Source organism: Zalophus californianus, chromosome 11, assembly GCF_009762305.2.
Source record: "Zalophus californianus isolate mZalCal1 chromosome 11, mZalCal1.pri.v2, whole genome shotgun sequence".
Taxonomy (NCBI): domain Eukaryota; kingdom Metazoa; phylum Chordata; class Mammalia; order Carnivora; family Otariidae; genus Zalophus; species Zalophus californianus.
The window spans coordinates 14,691,849-14,713,844 of record NC_045605.1 but is presented as its reverse complement, the minus strand read 5'-3'; the positions used below and the strand labels follow the sequence as shown (position 1 = coordinate 14,713,844).

The following is a 21,996-nucleotide window of genomic DNA, read 5'->3' as shown; positions in this document are numbered from 1 at the left end:
AACCTAAGAGACTCTTAGCTCTAGGGAACAAACTAGGGTTTGTTGCTGGAGGGGAATGGGGTGGGAAGATGGGGTAACTGGGTGATGGGCATTAAGGAGGGCACGTGGTGTAGGGAGCACTGGGTGTTATATGCAACTGATGAATCACTGACCTCTACCCCAGAAACTAAAAATACAGTATATGTTAACTAAATTGAATTTAAATAAGGAATAAAAAAACAGATTAAAAATGTTTAAGAACATAACCGTAATATTTTATCACACCCAACAAAATTAAGAATTATTCATGAATATAATTTAATACCCAACCAATATTTATTTTTTCCCTCCTCATCTCAAAAAATGTCTTTTTACTGTTGATTTGATTGGGTATCAGGATTCCCCAAAGGTTTGTATTCCATTTGATTGTAAGATCTCTTAGGTGTTTTTACACCAGCCTGCTTTGACATGTTCTGTTTTTAGTGGTAATGGTAGAAAAATGAGGAAGTCCTTATTTCCGGAAAGTCTCCCCAACTCACTTCCCAGAGCCCTTTCCAAATAACACAAAACAAGCATCTCCTTTTTGGGGTGTTTTTAAATGACAAAAAGAGTTCCCCCCTTTACAGCAGTTTTGAAATGAATGAGCTTCTCTAACAACTTTCAAATCCCAACTATCATCCAAGAGAAGAAGAAGAAGAAGAAGAAGAAGAAGAAGAAGAAGAAGAAGAAGAAGAAGAAGAAGAAGAAGAAGAGAGGCAGGATTTGCTTTAGTTCTTGTTTTAGAGGGGAAAAAATCCCGGGGAACTTTGTTCTTTTCAGAAAGATTTTTTTTTATGCCCTCCCACCTGCTTTTCAAAATCCACCAACCACAGAATTTACTCCATCCCCCTTTTTCTCTCTCCCTTACACACTCCCTCTCTCTTTTTAGCAGCAACATACAAGCCGGCCATATTAGAGAGATGGAAATAAAGCTTCCTTAATGTTGTATGTGTCTTTGAAGTACATCTGTGCATTTTTTTTTAGCATCTAACCATTCCTCCCTTGTAGCCCTCGGCCCCTCAAATCACCCTCTCCCATATCCCACCCGACTAACATCTCAGTCTCTGAAAATGCACAGAGATGCCTGGCTACCTCGCCCTGCCTTCAGACTCACGGGGCTCAGTCTCTTTTTCTCTTTGGGTAAGTTAGACTGCACATCTGCATGCTCCTGAGGGTCCAGAAGTGTAGCCAAAGCTGGAAGAGGATGGGGGCCGGGGGCAAGGAAGAAGACATTGATTGCTTGAGCTTCGCCTCACGTCCTTGGGAAGGGAGGTGCCGAGGACTGGGGGAAGACATTGTTGGGGACTGCATAACGCTGGGACTACTTGGTTACAGAAATGTGGGGTCGGGGGATCTGAGTGTTCCTCAGGGGTGACAGTTATCACTGGAGGTGATTTTTCTCTGGGTTTCCCTGAAACAGACTTATGTGGGGGTGGGGGCAGTGGATAGGTCGATCTGCAAAGTCTCTTTGTGGATTTTTTTTAAGCTGCTGCAAATATGGGGTCCTGGGTCTTCATGCTCCCTTAAGGGGCTTCTCTTGTGGACCGTAATCTTTGGAATCTGGTGGATTTAGGATATTAGGAAAGAATGTTTGGGAGAGTGGGAGGTAGAAAGTTGAGTCTGGGTCTTGTTTCCTGGAAATCTGTACCACTGATTTGTTGAGATGTTTGGGGGGGCAGGTGGGAAGCAGGCTTGAAGTATGATCTCTGCATTGGGAAGAGACTTGCTGAAGCAAGCGCTGATGGAGGCCTCTGGCGTGGGCCAGATGGAGTGGAGGAGGGGGTCAGGTGAAGGGATCAGGAAAAAAAGAAAAAAAAGGAACTCACAGGCTGAGTGTGCCTGTGGCCCTTTAAGACCAGCCCAGCCTTGCGGCCTGCCTTGTCAAGTGATCCGAATGTTAATTTCATATTTGACCACTCAGGACTTCCTGGTGAGTAGGTGGGCTAGAGAGTTATTTGCAAGCCTGCTTTATGGGTAGTTTCATCCTTGCTCCTAAACTTACTCATTGCTGGTGTAGTAGTTGGTCAAGTCCTGGGATTGTCAGTGGGGATATTCCGCATCACAGAATCCCTCTCCCTCCCTCCCTCTCCTTATCTTTCTCTGGTGTACTGTGTTGGATGTTGGGCAGGAGTGCTAGACAGAGACAACACAGAGCTCCTGTCAGCTTGCGTCATAAGGCCTATTAGCTTTGCTGAGTTCCTGGACAGTATTAACAACAGAGCAGGAATGTTACAGAAGCGTGGGCTGTACAAAGAGGGGGAGCCTTGGAATCAGCTCTGGGTTTAAAGCCACCTTTGTCATTTACTTCATGGCCGTAGGCAAGTTACTTGACCCTTCTGAGCTTCGGTTCTTTCGTGGGTAAACTGGAGAATGCCTGGGTTTTTCTGTGAGGCAGGCACACAGCAGGTGCTCAATAATAGCTGAACTTTGTGAACGCTTTTCACGGGCGCAGGGGCTGTATAGCTTATTTAGTCCTCAAGATAATCAGTAACCGAATGAGGTAGATGCTGTTATGATCCTTCTGTTATGGATGAGGAAACAGGCACAGCGAAATGAAGTAACTCAGTTACTTACGTTAAGTAAATTAAAGTCACACGACTAGTTCAAGTGAGCTGAGATTTGAACCGGTTTGTCGGCTTGTTGGACTTCTAGTACTTAGCTGTTGAACTCTACTGCCCCCAATGTTCAAGAAACGGTACTGCTACATTAACAGTAATGATCAAAGAATCTCAAGCGCAGGCAAAAAGATGGGGAGGTGGGTGGATGACCTGGGTGTAAGGAACCAGGGATGGAGGACAGGTGACTCCCTTGGGAGTTAGGGAAAGCTTCTTGCGGGAGGAGGACAGTCTTGTGAGAGCCTGATCTAAGTGAGGAAAGGAACGGAGCTCCATGACCATGACCAGGGTGTGTCTTAGGGGACGATGAGGTCTGGAGTGAAGACGTCAGGGAGTGGGGGTTGTGAGATGGTGGTGGGAGGAAGCTAGAGTCTCTGCAAACCTGGGCAGCAGATCTTGAACTTGAACTTGACTGATGATATGATGAGGTATGCCCTGGCACACCAAGGCTAAGGGCTCAGGTGGACACTGGAACTTTGGTGGTCGTAATGGCATCAGCCTCCAAGATGGAGGGACAAATGATGAGGGAGGGACCACATCAGGGGCAGGATTTGTGAGGATAACCAAAGAGCGGGTAAATCATAGAGGATAACCAGCAGGGCAATCGGCCGTACACACAGCAGAAGCATGTGAGACTAGTTTTTAGCTAGACACAATCCAAATGACTGGACTTCCCAGAGGTTTTCTTAAGACCATGGGCTCTGCAGTCACCAGCCTTGTTACCCAAGTCTGGGTTAAGTGAGGCGAGGTCCTCACTCAAGTCCACTGCACGTGTCTTCTGCTGGGGGCAGCGATCCAGACATGGAGGGGAAAATGCCTTTCTTTCCTTCCACAGACATTTATGGAGTGCCCATCTGCACTCACATACCGTTCTGGGGCCAGGGATACCAAGATGAGTAGAAATCAGGTCCCCCGAGCCTCCCAAGGGACATGGGCATGCGAACAGATAATGACAGCACAAAATCACAGGGGCTGTCACCATAACAATCCTAATGATGCTGAGAATGATAGCAGCTAGCCTTCATCAAGGGCTATGTACCAGGCATCGCTGGGAGCTTCATACGTTAGCAAGTCATGTGACCCTCACAACTGCCCTAGGAGTCGGGTTCTATGATTGTCTCCCATTTTACAGATGAGGAAACTGAGGTCTGGAAGGTTAACTCTCTTGCCTAAGATCTGACCGCTTGGCCACAATGCTGTTCTGCCTTCAGGTCACCTGGAAGCAGTAGGAACTGGGCTGGGTAGAGGGCCCAGGTGCCGGCAATGCTGTTATTGAGGCATGCCTCATTAGCTGGGAACTGCAGCATAGGTGAGGGCCCCAGGTCGGGAAGGGTGAAAGAGCTCCCCGGCCTGAAGCATAAATGTGTGCAGAGGCATGGAGGGGTGAAAGAAGGTGGGCTTGTCAGGACAAGTAATGAGTCGGGGATCCCCGAGTGGAGGAAGAATGGAGGGTTGGGAGCTGGCAGGGCAGGAGGCCAGGACCTAGGTTGGTCCCAGATGGCAAACGGTTGGAAGCCGTGCCCAGGAACCTGGACTTGATCCTGAAAACAACAGGGAGCCAGTGGAGGGGGCGTGAGGACATGCTGCCTGGAGGTAGACTGGGCTAGGAGGCAGAGCTCCTGGTGTGGGGGAGGGTCTGAAAGCAGGAGGAAGGGTCTGGGTGTCACACTCCCCTGGGATGCAGGGGGCTGCCCCAGAAGGTTGGGGGGACCATTTCTCTGCTTGGACACTCTCTCTTTTAAACAAGAAGAACATAAACCTACCTCATTGGTTGCTGTAGGGTTGGGAAGAGGGGTGAAGAGAATTCTGTCTTTGCAGGAGATTAGAGCTTGGCAGGAGGTGAGCAAATCTGTATGATCTCTGAAAGATGGGCTGGTTAGAACAGTGGATAACATGGGGCCTGGGCTGCCCAGATGTGGCCCCAGATTAAGGGGGGGAGGTCTGGGTGCCAGGGATGCTTTGGAACTAAAACCAGAAGCCACATCCTTTCTGTGCCCCCGTTGATCCCCATTTCCTTTCTATGAGTTGGAAATTGAGAGACCCAGACCTGGTCCCAAATGGGACAACCAGGAGGACTGGGCTTCCTTGTATGGAGGTCGCTTTAAACAGGACCATTCCCCTCTGGCCAGCCTGCCCGGAGCTAGGGGCTGGCAGCTGGGGCTGGATCTGCCATGTAGACAGCTGGAGGCCTGGTCCCTGGCATGCCTTGGAGTGTCACTAGGCCTCAACCCCCCACCCCTGTCTGGAGCCTGGCAGCCTGGGCTCAAATCGAGGTTTGTCATTTACTAGCTGTGAACTTGGGCTATTCATGTAACTTCTGTGTGCTCAGTTGCACCGTCTGGAAAGGGGGGTGGTAAGAGGGCTGTTGTAAGTATCAAATGAGGTCATATCTGTGGAATGGGTAAGAAAGCATCTGGCCCGCAGTAAGCACTTTCTTGTTATTGTGAAGTCCTTTCTATGGCCCTAGCTGCAGACTCGGCTACTTTCCGGAGGCTGCAGAGTTTATCAGGATTTTGCTCACAGCTCTGACCTTGTTGCATGGTGGTTTCTTCATCTTTAATGGGGGCCTGGATTGGTGAGAGGCCTAAAACTCTGGTGGGGACTTGGGCTGACGTGGGTGCCTTGGCGTAGGAGTCAGGAACCACGGTCTGGCCCCGGCTTGTCCCTGTCCTCTGTGTGTCTCCCTCAGGGCCTCATTTGCCTCGTTGGTGAGGCGGTGGGTCTAGATTCACAATTCTGGAGGTGCCCCTGTCCGGCTTCCTCTGATTTGGTGATCCCAGCCTCTCTCTGCAGTTGGGACTCGCTAAACGCCTCTGACCACTAGAGGGCGCTCGCGCTCCTCCTGGTGACTCCAGCGGGGGCCAGGCGGCCGGGTTGCGGCGGGGGCGGAGGTTGGGGGGAAGGGACCCTGCGTTGCACCTCGGCTCCCTCCGGCCAGCCAGAAAGGACCTCCCCACAGCTCTGCCCTTCCACGCGGCAGGGTGCTGGCGCCTTCACAGTGGAGAGGGGTGCCCTGTGGGGTTCAAGTTCTCACCTGAAGGATGTGGGCTGGGCGGGGAAAGAGGCCAGGGATAGGTCAGCCCGATTTACAGCACCTGCTTTCTGGGGTCACGTGGAGGCCCCTTTTGGGAGGGGGCCCTGGGAAGGTAGCGGCTCTTGGAGGGGGTTAGAGGAAGCGGGGCCTTCCTTGGGTAAGAGGTAAGCTCAGGACAAGGCCTTGCCTGCTTCCTTCCTTGCAGATTTCTCTGCCTCTGCAGGGCGCGGGCGGCAGTGGTATTTTCTGCACACCTCCTCCTTGCCTGGCGTTGTGCTAGGTGCTTTCATAATGCTGATGAGAGTGGGGATCCGGGAACTGGGCTTTGCTCTTCTTGGCAGCCCCCTTAGCCTCCCCAGTTCACGCTCATCTAGCGAGCGTTCGGCCTGCAGGAGGGTGTGCACGCCCAATCCCTCCACCGAAGGCTCCGCTGTGACCTCTGGGGCCAGCCCTTCAGAGCCTCGCCTGTCCTTTAAGTCTCGTGCACTAAGCCCTGGCCACGCATCCTGAGGGGGGAGCTGAGCAGACGGACAGCCCCGCTCGCGGCTGCGGTGCGGCTGCTTCCGGGGTAGGCCCCGCCGCCCAGCGCCGAGCAGCCCTGCAGGGGATGCTTCTGGCCCGCGGCTGCGGGGCCCGCGCCGGCTGCCAGAGCTGGGGAAATTCCAAGGGGCTGCCCTCTGCCAGGAGGACAGTGTCCCAAGAAGGCCTTCCTGTTTAGGGGGCAGAACTTGAGGAGAGTGTAGGGCACTGGAGCTGCCAGCCGGCGCATCACGCTTTCCGTATTTTCTCTCTTTAAAATGATCATGGCAGCCCCAGGAGGTGGGTGTCATCAGCTGTGTTTTACAGAGCAGGAGACTGGGGCTTGGAAGGTGAAGGAGCTTGCCCACATCCTCCCAGCCGATGGAAGGCAGAGCTGGAAGGGACCCCGTGTCTCATGGGATCTCCTTGTCTAGGCTTTTCCTGCAGCCATAGCTTCCTAGCCACGCCGTCTGCCCCTCCCCCGTCTGCCCCCTCCTCCCTCTCCACCCCCAGGCGCTGCCGGCTTCCTATCACACTCAAAGAAAATCCTAATTCCCGAGTTCGGGCCCCCAAAGCCCCTGGTGCCTCGCCCCTGCCTAACTCTGGGACCTCTGGTCTTAGCATTTGCTCCTTGGTCCCTGCTCCTTGTGCTTAACTCATTCCAGCCACTGGGACTTTGCTCTGGATGTTCCGCTGCTTGGCACTTGATTCCTTCAGGATTTGAGATGGCTCATTCCCTCACTTTGTCAGGGGCTACATACACGTCAGGCCCTCCAAGCAGTCCTCCCTGACTACCATTAGGAAACAACGGCCCCTTCCCTTTGCTTTAGTTCTTACAGTGTCTGCCAGGCATCACTATGTAAAGTTACATTGTAATTTTTTTCCTCCTTAGTGTGTGTTCCCTTCCCTCAAACACAAGCTTGGTGTGTTGGGGACTCTGCCACCATTGTTCACAGCAATAACCCCCGCCCCCAGCCTAGGCTAAGTGTGTGGGGGTGTAGGGGATGGCTTATAAATATTGGGTAAATGAGTGAATGCATGGCTGATACTGAACGTTACTGCTTATCCCCTATAAAGAAAATGAATCTTTTGGGATGAGGCTTTGACAATACTGGCAGAAAATCTTAGCGTTAAGATCAGGACTAGGGTGAGGCCGGTGAGGTGCCCACGGTGTGCAGTTTAAGGTGGTGTTTGCCTGATCCTGAGGGTCGGTGCGCCCTTAAATTTTGTGTCCAAGGCTTTCTGCCCCATGGAGATCACTGCGACTTCAACTGGAAGGGCTTGGGCTCCTTCACCCACCCTAGACTCTGCTCTGCTTAGGGTGTCAGAATGGGCCGGGCAGCCCCAGCACCCAGCTCTTCTGGACCAGGCCCGGTGCTCCTTACTGGATTTGACAGAAACCTACTGTCCCCACCTGGTCACCCCTTCAGCCTGTGTCAGCTCCTTGCTGGGGAGTTTCCAGGCCTGACATCTCCAGAAGGGGCTCCTGTCCTTGTAGACAACGATGGTCCTGGGAAAGACTTGGGGCCATTTGTCTGCCCCTGACTTGACAGGCAATGTTGTTTCTCTCCACCCCAGCCTTGCTTTACCCCAAGGGCCACGTCAGGTAACCCCCTGGAGCGTTGCCTGCCCCATACCACTCCCTGACTAATTTCAGACCTAAGGGACCCTGCCCACGGCCATGGCTCTGCTCCAGTCCCCAGCAGGTGCAGAAGGCTTGCCCTCTCCCTGGCCCTGTGAGCCAGAATCCTCACCAGCTTGTGGCTTTATCCACAGTGCCACCAGGGCGGAGCATGGAGGTCACAGTACCTACCACCCTCAACGTCCTCAATGGCTCTGATGCCCGTCTGCCCTGTACATTCAACTCCTGCTACACAGTGAACCACAAACAGTTCTCCCTGAACTGGACCTACCAGGAGTGTAGTAACTGCTCTGAGGAGATGGTGAGTCCCGGGATGGGGGCGGGGTGAAGAGGGGGCAGGAGCCGCTGGGCACGAAGCCCACATTTCCCACCACCTGCCCCTGCCCTGGACCAGGACCCTGGGGATCCTGGTGGGCTGTCTCCTCCAGAGGGCTGCGGCGGTAGGTGTGTGGTCACGCCTGGGTGGCCCTGGGAGGGTGGCAGAGACCTGGAGGTAACCGCCTCTCTTCCAGGGGACCAGGTGCATGGCGGGGAGGGGCACTCCCTGCAGCTCCTTGCTCATGCAGCCCTCCTCCCCAGTTCCTCCAGTTCCGCATGAAGATCATCAACCTGAAGCTGGAACGGTTCCGAGACCGTGTGGAGTTCTCAGGGAACCCCAGCAAGTATGACGTGTCGGTGACGCTGAGAAATGTGCAGCTCGAGGATGTGGGCACCTACAACTGCTATATCATGAACCCGCCTGACCGCCACCGTGGCCATGGCAAGATCTACCTGCAGGTCCTCATGGAAGGTGAGGGAGGGGGCAGGCAGAGCAGGGAGCCTGCTGCCCTGGGGCCCCTGCTTGTCCCACCGCCCCCCACCCTCCAGCAGGAGGATAACCCCACTCCTTGGGAGGGGCTGTGCCCTCCTGAGGGTGGGAGCTCTGGCTTGTGTTGGGGGGAGGGCACCCCTGCTACCTCCTCAGGACTCTGAGGACTGGGACCTCGGTCATGGTCATGATGCCAAGAGTCATGATAGCAGCGTTCATTGGTTGGGCACTCGCTATGCAGAGAAGTCAGCCACCGAAGGTCATGCAATGAGTGAATAGTACAATTAGGACTCAAATTTGGGTCTATTTCATCTCAAAGTCCGGGCTCTTCAAATTCTGCATTTTACTGTCTTCCCCTGGGGCTTTGAGGTGCCCTGGGATTTTGGGGTGGGGCGCGGAGAGCTCAGAGGCCTGGGTTGACTTTGGCTTTGACTACAGTCCTTTCCACGCAGAGCGTCCGGTGAGGACCACCCCGCGCATACTGCGGGGAGCAGGGGGCAGTGCACGAGGCTCCCTGTCCCTGCCCTGGTGCTCAGTGGGTCTGTTTCTTTTCCTTCTCCAGAGCCCCCTGAGCGGGACTCCACGGTGGCCGTGATCGTGGGCGCCTCCGTGGGCGGCTTCCTGGCGGTGGTCATTTTGGTGCTGATGGTAGTAAAGTGTGTGAGGAGGAAAAAAGAGCAGAAACTGAGCGCGGACGACCTGAAGACGGAGGAGGAGGGCAAGACGGATGGAGAGGGCAACGCGGACGATGGCCCCAAGTAACGCGGCCCCGCAGCCCCTCCCTCACGTCCTGTCTTCCTCCTACCCTCCGCCCTGCACACTGTGCCCCTGCCTGCCCTCTCTTGGTGTGCTTCTCTTGAACCAGGGCCCCAGGGCCCGCCTGGGGCCTCCCGAAACCACTTCGTACCCCCCACCCTGCACCAAGAGTGACCCACCTCTCTTTCATTTGGGAAACCTGCCCTGGCGCGTGGGACGTGTGGGCCCTGGGGTGGGGGCGGGGGGAAGTGGGCTCAAGACTGCCAATCCCTGAGAGGAGGCAGGAGGCCTGCGTGAGGGTCCCAGAAGGAGAGGGGGTGCGGGGGAGGTCGGCTGCCCAGCCTGCCCTGTTTGTGGGCTGGTCTGGTGGGCCTCAGGGAGGATCTACGGGTGGCTGAGGGGTTTTCCTGGGCTGCCTCAAGAAAGCCCCGGCTGTGGTGTGGCTCTGCTCCCTGAGCTGCTCCAGGCCAGGCAGCCCTGTCAGGCTGGGGGCTGCTGATGGGTTCCTATCACTTGCGGGGGGGGGGGGCATGTTGAAGGGATGACTGTGTTTCCTGGGCATTGAGGGGAAGCCTTGGCCCAGGGACCTGTGCTCTTATCCCCCTCCATTGATAGCTGCTACCACAGGAGCCTTGTGTGGGTGTTTTCTGTTGGCTGCGAAACTCTTGGGATTTGGGGGGGAGCATTGCATGAAGACTCACTGAGCTGGGCCATGGGTAGGTTGTATCGTTCTAGGTAGTGGTCATTTTTCACCATAGTTAACCACTAACAGGAGACAGATGTCAAAGTCAGCTGAGGTCTGAAGGGGTGGGGGCTCCATTGTAAAATGGAGTTGGTTACAGACTGCCTTCTCCAACAGGGTGACCGCCCTCAGCCCAGGTGTGGGGCTGGGGGGGCGGGTGGAAACCGTGGCGTAGGAGTTGATGTGTAGAGTGGGGGCTTCATCCGGGCCTTCTCTTCAAACTTTCCCAGTGACCCTCAGCAGGGTTTTTAGCTGGCTTTTGGGTAGAGATCAGAGAAGGAAATGCCCGGAGGGAAGCGTGAGGGGGCCCTCGGAGCCTCTCAGATCCTGTGGCCATGTTACACCCTCCCCGCCCCAGGAACTTCCTCTGTGGGGAGCAAATAGCATTTCTGGAGAGCCAACTTTCACTGCCATTTTACTCACATTAAGAGGGAATTATTTAAGCCTCAAGAGAGGGAGAGAGACAGAGAGAAACTGCTGATGTGAACTCTACATTAGAAGACCCTCAGAGATCAAGGAGGCAAGTCACTCGCTAGAGATGGGGAACCAGGTTCAAACTGACAGACTGAGGGTCCCGCCCTCCCTTCCTCTGGCTCCTCAGTCTCCAGTTTGGATCAACAGAGCCATAGTTTTCCCTGTGGGAAGGGCCTCTGTGGGCTGGTAGACAGGGAGGTGAGGTGAGGGAGCTGGTCTGTCCAGGCCTGCTTCCTCTCCCAGGGCGCTGGGGATGGAGGGTTGGAGAGGGAGGGCAGAGCTGCTGGCGAGGCCCCACCCCTGCCCCAGACTGACCTTCTTTAGCATTTCCCGGCCTTTCAAGGAGCTCAGACCCTGCCCGGGCTCTGGGAGTCAGTGCCTGGGGCAGGAACCGCTCTGAGGAAAGGGGGTGGAGACAGGACTGTGACAGTCTCAGGGACCACTCTCTGTCTCTGCCCATCAGATGGCCAATTTGGGGAGAGAACAAGAGCGTACGGGAGGTTTGGTTTAATTCACTTCAATTCAACATCCATTTATTGAGCATCTCCTGTGTGCCAGCTGCCGGGGATGCACACAAAGCCATAACAAGAATTGGGAACTGTCAGGTCAGCACCATGGGGACCAAGATTCTTTTTTTTTTTTTTTTTTTGGTGCATCTAATTCCACCTCTGTAACCACTGCTTCCAGGGCTGGAGTTGGAGAGAAGGAAGAGAGTCCCGAATCTGGGCCCTGGGAAAGGAAGAAAGGAAGGAAGGGGTGGGGGTGGGGGTCCAACAGGGAACAAGGTGACAGGCCAGGGAGAGTGGATGCAGAGTGGGGGACGGACAGCCTGGGTGACAGCTCCTGGGTGGGGTGAGTCCAGCTCAGTACCTAACTGCCAATCAACACACTGCCAATGGGGGTGGGCTAAGCCACCAGGATGTCTGGGGCAGGTGGACACAGCTCAACCTTGGAGCCAACCAGCTAAGAGGGGGGCGATGCGTGGTGGGCATCTCATACCGGCTTGAGACCGAGGGCGGTTGTGATACACTTCTGCAGCCTGCAGATTTCCCTTTTCGGCAAACTTTCAAGTGCTCTCCTCTTTCAGGACGAGTGAGGATCTGTGCTGATGTGGGGCACTTTTCTTTTTCCAGGACGCCTAACATTTAGGGGAAATTTTTGCGCGATTCCCTAGGTTTATTCTAAGAAGTCCCAACTCTCCATCAAGAAGCCCCAGGCTTCTGGGTTCCTTCCTTTCAACGCCCTGACCCAATGGGCCCCCCCACCCCCGGCTGCCCACCCTCATGGGCACTTTCTCCTGCAGCCTCTTAGAATCTGTTCCAGAGCTCTCCTAGAGTTGCCTCCCCCAGGGCCGTGAGGTTGGGAACAAGATGGGGCTTCTGTGAATAGAGGTGGGGAACCGGTGACATGTTTCCATAGCAGCCATTTCTCTACCCTGCTTTCTAGTTCATACCAGCAAGCTGCTCCTCTCCCTGCGCTGTGGGGTCCAGCCCCACTTCCGGCTGCATGTTCCCATCACTGTGCTCTGCTGGGTCCAGTCTGCTGGTTTCCTCAACCGCCCCTGCCTCTCCTGTTGTCTTGGAGCTCCCTGTCCATCTCTTCCTCCTAATTAAGGGCCACTGTAAAGAGATGGGCCGGCCAACCCATGGGATTGAACTTCTAAGAACAAAGTACAATTTTTTCAGGACTGAAATGCCTTGAGGTGCCTTGAAACTGGCTTTGAAAATGGCTGTCTGCCCCTTAGCTATGGACTAATCACAGTTATTCCCAATTTATAAAAAGGAAAAGCTGATTGGATCCATATTTTCTCCCCGGAAGTTCCCTTGGAGAAGTTGGGCTGGTAAGTGTTTACAAGGTCAGGTGAAGCAGATGGAAAATGGAAAATACTGGCCAGGTCCCAGAAGACAGTCCCGGGCCATAGGGATGGCGTGGTGCAGTCAGAATGAGTGATGAATCAAGAAATTTTCCTTGCAACTTGTCTTAAGGATAGACAGCCTGTGCCTCTTGCTGATGTCTTCCTTTATTGAAGCTTGCTGATGCATTTGCACATAGTCTATATATAGGTATAGATATATTCTATATACAAATAGAAAACATCGCGCCACATCCACCCCAAGTTATACCGGGTGTGTGTGTGTGGGGGGGAAACCATCATTTCTCAATGTTTTGAGTTGATTCACCAAAGGCAAATTATGGAATGTTCTTATTGCTTTTTGTGCACTTGGAGGAGAAAACCCAACTACTTATGCACTTTCTAGGTTTTCTGTGTTACAGGGTGGTTGGAGGGGGTGGGGAGAAAAACTTCAATGGTCCTCTGTGACCCAGCCTCTGTGATGTGTCTGCTTTTCGGAGCAGACTGCGTTTCTTTTGCAGTTTGTTGTATTGCTTGGATCTATCGGCTACAATAAACAGATCATCTCCCCTGAACATCCCTCGAGTGTGGCTTTTTTCAGGGGTGAAGAGCAGGGTAAGTGGAGGCTTTGCCAGGATGCTGACAGGGACCCCTGCTGCTCCTTTCCTGATACTCCCGCAACATTGCTGGGTCCCTAGCAAGGACACGGTCCTTCTGCTCTACTCATGTCGACAAATGGCTCATCTCTTTCCCCCTTTGCCTTCTTTTAGCATCCTGGGGGACTCCAACCACCTCGGAAGCACCTGAAGGCAGGGTGGCTGAACACCCACTTCTTGGGGGCCCTTGGTTATTTCTGGGATGACAACAAACTTGGGCACTATGACACTGTTCACGGATGTTGCCTATTTTTTCATGGATGGATGGGCCATCCTTCCTTCCCCCCATTTCTAAGCTGTGTCTCACTAGGTAGACACTTCCCATGCCTGCTCTGGACTCGGTGGGTGGGGGGAATAGCTGCTCAGTGTCTGCCCTCATGCACCTTCTCGGGTGAGGGGGGCTGGGGGGAGGAGTCAGGTTGTTCATGTCCCATCTAAGTACTGCTGGATCCTGTTTTCGTGCTGCGGGATCCTCCTACACTCAGGACCAAAGATGCCCCCCTGGTGGCGTTGTGGGGGGGGGGCGCTACTAGTCCAGACACACCCGGTCTTTTTCTCTAGTGCTTCCTATTCTTAGTCTCTGCATTTTTCGCCCACACACACACACACACATGCACGCACGCACGCACGCGTGCGTGCGCGCGCGCAAGTTAAGAAAGGTTTCAACTTTCTGAATGGCAAGGAAATGTGGAAGTGGTTGGTTCCTACTTTTCTTCTGGTTTCTCTGTCATTTCTGTCTACTCCCTGGCGACCCAGAGACTTTGCCAGTGGTTAGTGGCCAGGTGCATTTTAGAGTATTCCCAGAGGACCCTGACATTGGTAGTTGTGACACCTGCAGGGATTACAGCTGCTACCTGAGAGAGAAGCGAGAGGGAGGGGCAGCATTAAACAGAGGTGGCTGGTATTTAACCGAACTAAAGATGCTTTGGTTTAAAAGGATGTCTGTCCTCCAGAGCCCCTGAGTCCTTCCAAGGATGGGATGTCAGAGAGGGTGCTTCTCTACTTAACAAATAGGCAAACTGAGGCAGGGTAGGTGGGCTGAGCAGCAGAAGGCACTGGGGATTCTGGCTGGTTCTTTCTGGGGTGGGGCCAGCATCTTCCTCATTCTAGGGCTTTTCTCCCAGAACACTTTGGATCTGGGCCTGGCTTCTGGGAGAGTTGGATTTGGCACAGGCATCTCCCTTAAATTGATGTTCTTTAGCTCAGCCTACTTGGGGCCAGTGTGGGGGGTGGGTAGTTCTGATCGCAGAATGAGGTGCCTGGTGGGGGAAGAGCTAGCTCCCATTCTGGTGCTCAGAATTGCTCACCAGCTTTCTGTACCCCTAACTGAGACAGAGGTGTCTGCACAAGAGCCTCTCAATTCCCACTGCTCCTTCACTTCCTGCTGGAGCCCCCTGCAGGGCTTAGGTACCCCATCCGCCTGCCCATGCCTGCTGCCTGGAGGAGGAGTCTCCATGGGGGCGGGGAGGGGGTGTTTTCAGAGTCCCTAGAACAGGTCCCGAAAGCCAAAAGGAGTGGGAGATCTTTACAACATCAGAGACAGGAGGGGTCTTGGGGACCCTCTGGCCAAGCCTCCTGAGTATCCTGAAGGGGAAGGTGAGGACCACAACAGGCAAGTGCACTGGCTTACGGTCACATGATGAGTCAAGGACAAGACAGGATCTCCTATCAGGCTCTAGGTCGCTGTTCTTCCCACAGCCCCCAGGCTGGGCACAGTTGGGCACAGCTGCACACACCGGCCCAGGATCCTGCCCGCCCCTCCCCAGCTGGGCCTGGGGGCGGCTGGAAGAGGCCCCCGTGCTTCCGCAAGGGCTGTACCTAAAGCTGAGACTCAGAGAGCGGACGTGTTTCTCCCAAAGTCGCACAGTCAGCTCATGAAGAGCCTGCACTGGAAACCAAGTCTCTCCTCCCCAGGTAAGGCCTCCTCCAGGCTGAGCCGATGCCCATCATCAGACAAGAAGATGCCTGTCTCCCAGCTCCAATACTGAGTCCCATTCCTACCTCCCCATATTGTGGCTTGCCTCATGTTGGTTTGTATATGGGCCCCTCTTAGACCACTTGTCTCCTTCTCATTTTGCAGGGGTGGGGGTTGTATCTACAAACCTCCAGGTGAGAGGAGGCTGGGCAGTGCCCAGGGGGCTGTGGGCTGAGCAGCTTGATGCAAGGAGCGTGAGCCCCCGCTAGGTCTCTGGCCCTCCTCCCTGGCATTTTGAGGGCTCAGAAGGCCCATGTTGGCAGGGCTGCAGGGACGCTTCTCAGATGGCACTGGTGGCATTGCCCCCCCCCCCCAGACTCTCACCCTGAAGCCCACCAGGTTCTAGTCATTCCTGGCTGCCCACTACCATACCGATGCCCAGGGCGCCAGCCACCTTCCAGGACAAGCTCCAGCCGTCCAGTGGATGAGAGCTCCAGGGGGCCTGGGGACGGAAGCCTTCTGAGAACTATGTCCTGACATCTTGACCTAGGTTTGATCCTAAGATAGACTGGCCTAGCCCAGGAGCCCCTCCACTGCAGGGCTGAGGAGGCCTCTGGCTAGAAGAGCAAGAGACACTGATAAAGTAGCTTTTCCTTTTCTCTGGCGATAATGACCTTGAGAGACCAGGAAGTGCCAGGGAAGGGGGCAAGTGGGCATGGGCGCTCAGCTTGGCTACTTGGGATTCTGCCCAAGGGAGGGGCTTGCCCTTACAGCCCTGGCAAAGGCACCTTGATCCCAGCCACAGCTGCTTCTGCTTCTCAACTGGGACAACTGCCCCGTAGACAGGTGACGCAGGGACTAGGAACTGTTTGCCTCAACAGACTGAGAGCCCCTCTCGTGGGCAAATGAGCAGATGAAGACGGTTTGTTCTACCAGGAGGGGAAGTGTGTATCACTGTTGTCCAATACAGTGGCTGGGTCTGTGGCCACGGGGATAGGGTTAGACTTGTCCCATTCTGCCCCAAGGCGGAACATCAGGACACGCGGGCAGAGACAGATATTGATCCAATGTGAAGTCAGAGCTGTGCCGAGGGTTGAGTTTCTCTGAGATAATGAGATCCCCATCCCGGAAGGTATTCAAGCGTGGCTTGAGGGTGTTGTTGAGAAGATTCATATATCAGGGCATACTTTTAGATGCCTTCTAAGTTCACTGACGATGGCCCTCTGTAGCCCTCATTTTAGGATTCAAGTGATAAAAGGGGGATTAACTCTTGCTTGCCTGAAGAGAAATATGACGCATGCACGGGCAAGTTCCTGTCCCTCTGCCTTCTTACGCAGGCGCGCTCTTCCCCAGCCTGCCTCTGTGCCCTTGTGCCCCTTTACCCTTTTCATCTTTACTTGATTTATCCATGGTGGGGAGAGGGGAGGTGGTGAGTGCCTATTCACAGTGAGAAATAGACTGGGAAAGCCTGGAAATTGGGAGGCAGGCATCCTCGGGCACTTCTCTCCAAAGATCAGGCCAAGTGTAAATTGTGTCCTTGGCCCTTTGGCCAGGGCAAAGCTTTCCCTGTCCTTCCAGCCAAGACTGTAGATAGAAGGTGCCAGTCTTCATGGCCTTCTCCTCCGTGGGCCCTGCCAGCCAAAGTCTCTAGCCTCCCCATCCCCACCCCTTGGCCCACTCACGCCGTGGGGGTGCACTGCTACAGCAGGTGCTGTTAGGAAGGGCTGTGGGGTCGGGTTCTAGTCCCACTGAGGGGTTTGGGGGTGGTGGGGAGGGCTGGGGGCAGATGAGTGAGAGCTGGCTAGACTAGTAAGGATAGCCACGGTTGACTGAGTACCGACCCTGTGCCTGGCCCTGAGCTAAGCATTCTACGGATGTCAGCTGACGGAATTTTCAGGGCAACTCCCCAAATATGCATTCTTTTCTCACTTTTACGGACGGAGAGGCTAAGGCCCTGCTATTTTAAGTCCGTCTGCACACAAGGTGACATGGCCATGACTAGAAAAGGGCAGAGGACTCAAACCCGGGGCAGAGTGATGCCAAAGGCACCACATCACACAGCGAGAAAGGAGAGCAAGGGGCAGAAGACTGGCCTCTAGCATCCCAAAGACCTAGGAGTGAGTGGGGGAAGGGTGGCTCGGCGCCAACCTCAAAATGACCGTGGACCAGGTAAGGACAAAAGTGTTTGGAAGCAGAGGCAAAGCCTTCTGGATGGGCCCGTAACAGCCCACCCCCTCCGTGGCCTGGCCCTTGACCCCACATCTCTGTGCCTATTGCTCTGGTCTCTGCTGGCCACCTTCTCCTCTCTTGGCTTCTAAAAACCTGTAAAACGTCTTCTTGGCTTGGGGCGGTTGTCTCCCAGTGCTACCCCTCCTCCCGGGCCTGTGTCACCCTCCAAGTTCTCCAAGTTACCCTTCACTCCAGGGAGCGGCGTCTCCATCCCCCCACCTTCTTCCCCTGCCATGGCTCCCCTCGGATCCACACCCTCCCCAGCCCTCCCTTTGCAAGGTCTCCTGCTCCTGCACTACAGTGTTCAAAGCAGACAGGATCAGAACATCCAGGGAGTCCGGCCTGGCGCTCCACACCGTTTTACTTTTCTGTTTTGGTCAGGCTGTCTCAGGGCAGAACCAGGGCTCGGGTCCAGGAGGACACCTGGCCGTCCAGCTGACAAGGCAGTCCCATGGGCATGGCAGCCAGGCTGCAATGAATGATGGACCTTCCCCATGCCCCATGCCCTTCCCAGCCCCCAGCCCTCCTGAGACCCCCGCCCACCCATGCTCACTTGGTGGCAACCCACGAAGCAGGGAGTCAACACAGCTCTGGGGTGCTGGCTGGGGTAGCTGAGACCCTCCCCTGGCACTTCACACCCCAGTGCAATGTGGCCCAGAATCAAGAGATGCCCAGGACTCACCCCATCTCTGAGCTGCGGCGGGGAAGCAGACGTCTGCTCCTAGAAGTGGGCACACGCGCCCCTCGCCCCTCTCCAGCTTGGGATGCCTGGTGAGCACTTCGTTGGTCAGGAGAGTTCAGCTCCCTCCCCTTTGCCCTCCTCCTCCCAATGAGCTCATCTGTCTGGGGCTCCCCACCCCCTTTGCCCGAAAGGATGTTTGGATAGAACCTGCAAGAAAACAGAAGAGGATGGGTGGGATGGAGGAGTTGGCTGCCTACCTGCCTGTGCCCAGAGCCCTTAGAAAGTGGAGGGTTCAGGAAGAGCTTATCTTTACTCCAACTTCATAGTGCCAGGTGGGCTGGGGAGCAGCCCGGCTCGGTGGCCAGCACCGGTTCTGTGTCTCGGACTGCTAGACCACGTGCCTGTGGGCTGGGGAGCAGCCCGGCTCGGTGGCCAGCACCGGTTCTGTGTCTCGGACTGCTAGACCACGTGCCTGTGGGCTGGGGAGCAGCCCGGCTCGGTGGCCAGCACCGGTTCTGTGTCTCGGACTGCTAGACCACGTGCCTGTGGGCTGGTTTGGTGCATGCTGTCCCTGTTAACTCCCTCGGTACCTGCCAAACTTCAGTGGATGCTGAGACTGTGGCTGGGGACAGGCGGGCAGGCACTCTGAGCCGGATGGAAGGAACGTGAGGAGGGACACGCAGGGAACAGATCTGGGTGCACTAGGAAGGAGGCTCTCAAAAGTTTGTGCAGGTGGCAGCCACCCAACCCCAACCCGAGAGGCAGAAGGGTTTGAGGGGATTTAACTTTAAATTAATGCAGGCATGCAGGCGGAGACTCTCTCCTGCATTTCCACGGTCCTGAGGTTGGGGCTCTGTTTATAACCAGAGGGAGGGCAGCTAAGGGAAGGTGGTGGAAGCAGATCCTGGTGTAAATCAGAGGCTCGAGGGAGAGGAACTGTGCGGTGGGGGGTGCGGGGGCTCCCCGCAGAGCCCCGTGATCTTTGCCTCTTGGAGCTGAGTCTGCACAACCGCCAGTGAGCTCCGTTACCTGCAAGGCCCTGACAGGGATGGGGACAGGGTCAGGAGCCGCGCGGGGGCTTGTGGGGGAAGAGGCGGAGAGGGGAGGCGGGCAAGGGCACGCGTGGGAGCCAGAGACGCGAGGCTCCCTGCCAGGCTCCTGTTACTTAGGAGGAACTCCTCTTAAAATAGCTCCCGAGACCTCGAGACTTCGTAGGAGCATTCCCTTACCTTCCCTCCCCTGCCGGGGTCTTGGTGGCCCCCTTTCTGAGAACTGACGGGGGACGGAGCCTTCCATCTACCTGCCCTGGTAGGAGGTGGGACCGCCCCGCCCCCGGTGTGAGTGCCTTCCCTCGGGAGAGCATTTCCCGGTCTCAGGGACCCGGAGCTCTGCCCCCAGGGGCTCCCCCTCTCGCTGTCCACATGCTTTCCCTCCTGGCTCCAATCCAGCTCCTTGGAGGGCAGGAACTGACAGGTCGCCTGCTCTCAGAGAGGACTACTGGACTAAATGTTTCGAAGAATCTATGTGACCCCCTTCTCAGGAGACAGCCTCCTTCCCCTTAAATCTGGGCCCTATCTCCTCGTCCTCCCCCCACCCCCAATGACAGCTCCCTGACAGCTCCTTGGCATGGGGCCCATTCCCTCCCTGCATCCCTGAAAACTTGCTCTTCAAGGTATTTCTGAGCCAGGCTGCCCAAGACCTGAGTGTGCATTCCCCATCACCAAGGATCAAACCTGTCAGGGTGCCGCTGGGGGCTGTGTCCAAGCCACCATCCCCGCCCTCAAGGGACTTCCAGCAGAAGGAGGGAAAAGAACCAAAGAGCCAGGTGCTGCAGCATGCCGTTGCACCCCCACCCATAGACGGGGCGGGGTGCGGGGGGGGCTCTTGAGCGGGGCGAAGGGGGCTAAATCAGGGAGGGTTCCTCAAAGAGATGGTTCTCAAAGGGTAGGAGAGGGGGAGCTCTGACCTTCTGTCACCCTTTCCCCAAGCACCCTCAGGAGGATCCTCCAAAGTGGATCAATAGTCTAGGGTTTTGAGAATTTTTGAGGCAAGTGCTCTATAAAAGTAGAAATCTTCTAGCCACTAATGCATTTCTCAAGCACTTTTTCTGTCCGGGGTGTAGAACCCTCCTGATGTTCTTTAGAGGAAAGCTGAGGGTGGAGGGAGGGAATCACAGAGCGGGGGAGGTTCTAATCCTGGCTTTAAGACACACTTTCTCTGTGACCTTGGGCTATGCATTCTACCTCTCTGGGCCCTGGTTCTTCATCTGTGAAATGCAAGTGTGTCTCCTAAGGCTCCTTTGGGCTCTCAGCAGGGTGAGCAGTGAGGCAGTGGGGAAGGTGGAGGGCACTGGGGACACGGGATCTAAAGATACCCAGAGAGCTCTGTCTCCTCCCCTCCCCCTTCTCTGGGCAGGGGTCACTTGCTTTCCCTTTGGCTCACCTCCTCTCTCACCTCAGCCTCCTGTTCTGAGAAACATGAGCCCTGCTGTAAAAATAAAGTGGACAGGCGTGGATGCCTGGCCCTGCTGATCTAGTGTCCAGGACCTCCTGGGGGAAGGAGAGGGCGGGCCTGGAGATGGGAAGAGATTTAGCGTTTTTTTTTTTTTGGCCACAGACCTCTTTGAGAATAAGAACTAAAATGGACCGCGGGCTTACTCTCTGTCTAGCACTCTGCTAAGCATTTTTACATGCAATGATATCTCATTCGGTCTTCATAGCCGGGTCCACTTCTGAAGCTTGTGAGGCCTGGAGAAAGTGTACAAATGGAAATTACCCATGTGCCTAAATATAAGTCATAAGTCAAGATAACAAAGTATTATCTAACATTAAAAAAAAAGATAACAGTGTTAAAGTTTATCTATTATCCTCTGACTTGGTTACTTTTCCTTGACCTTAATTTGAAGACCAGGTCCAAAAAGCACTCTCTGGCCCACGCTCATGCAAGCCTGAGAACGGTCCACCTGCGTGTCAACTTCTAGCCACTCCCCAGCCCCTGCAAAAAGCTGCACCTTGCCCACTGCCTGGGTGCACGTTGGGCAGGCTCTTGGGAGGAGGGGCCTGGGGAAGAGGCTGGCTCAGGGTTGAGTCATCTGAGCAGGGAACTCCAGGGTCCTGGATCCCCAGAGGCTGGTCTAGAAGAGGGAGGTGCATGGACCACCCTCCCTTTCTGCCCCATGGGACCCCCTTTTCCAGGGGGTAGATTATTGCCAGAGGAGGGCCAGAGGGAGGCCTTGAAAGCTCAGGAGCCCAGGGCCCCTCCCTGTGTCCAGCCTAAGTGTGGCATTGTTCTTAACAATCTCACGAGGTAAGTATCATTCCTTTCACCAGAGTACAGATGAGGCTTCTGCAGAAGATTGCATAACTTGCTCAAGGTCGTGCAGCAATAGATGCTGGAGCTGGGATTCGCCTCCCCAGCGCCTAACCCCAGAGCTACTGCAACATTGTCACAGCTACACGCAGGAACGTCAATGGGCCTCTCTTCTGCAAAAACAGACATTCAGCATTGCCCAGCCATCCTCAGGGTTGACCTCTTTGAAGCCCACCAGGGGCCCCAGGTTAAGAAGGCGGGGGCGCTGGTGAGACATTGGTGGGGCTGTAGCAGGGGTCAGGCCATGAAGTGGGAGAGGTTTTCGAGTTTGAACCAGCCTCCAGACATCCAAGGGGTGGAGGACCAGGGAGGCAGACAGGATCTGTGACGGGGGGGGGGGGGGGGGTCTGGATGGTTGGCAAGGGGCTGCTGAGGAGGATAGAGGGAGGATAGCAGACATTTGCTACCAAACCACCCCAAATAGCACTTCTCACTTTCCCCTCAAGGTTAGATAAGGATTGCTGGTTAGCAGTCTCACTGCCGCCCTCAGACCTGGCTGTAAACCCCAAGCAGGGAGGCCTGCCCTGGGCTCCTTCACCCCCCAACCCAAAAGGGAGGCCCAGGGAATCTCTTGGAGGAGGGTGAAAGGGCAGGGTCTAGGGGGCACAGCCTAGGTGGGAGAAATGAGAAGTAGGGGTGCGGCGGGAGGGTGTAGCGGGACGCAGATAGGGAGTGTCTGGCCTGA

The 21,996-nt window shown here is 55.1% G+C and overlaps 1 protein-coding gene across 1 annotated transcript; it reads left to right on the top strand.

Moving 5' to 3' along the window:
- The first annotated feature begins 913 nt into the window (after positions 1–913).
- On the top strand, positions 914–13,035 carry SCN2B (sodium voltage-gated channel beta subunit 2). The gene is made up of 4 exons (XM_027579153.2): positions 914–1,158; positions 7,963–8,129; positions 8,408–8,618; positions 9,199–13,035. Exons 1-4 carry the CDS (start codon positions 1,089–1,091, stop codon positions 9,396–9,398), a joined length of 648 nt encoding a protein of 215 aa, XP_027434954.1. The 5' UTR covers positions 914–1,088; the 3' UTR covers positions 9,399–13,035.
- Positions 13,036–21,996: the final 8,961 nt, after the last annotated feature.

Excerpts from the sequence above, each read along its gene's own strand:
- SCN2B (XM_027579153.2), top strand. The coding sequence starts at position 1,089 with ATGCACAGAGATGCCTGGCTACCTCGCCCTGCCTTCAGACTCACGGGG. Across the intron at positions 1,159-7,962 it reads CAGTCTCTTTTTCTCTTTGG|TGCCACCAGGGCGGAGCATG; the intron begins GTAAGTTAGACT and ends CTTTATCCACAG. Across the intron at positions 8,619-9,198 it reads CCTGCAGGTCCTCATGGAAG|AGCCCCCTGAGCGGGACTCC; the intron begins GTGAGGGAGGGG and ends TTCCTTCTCCAG.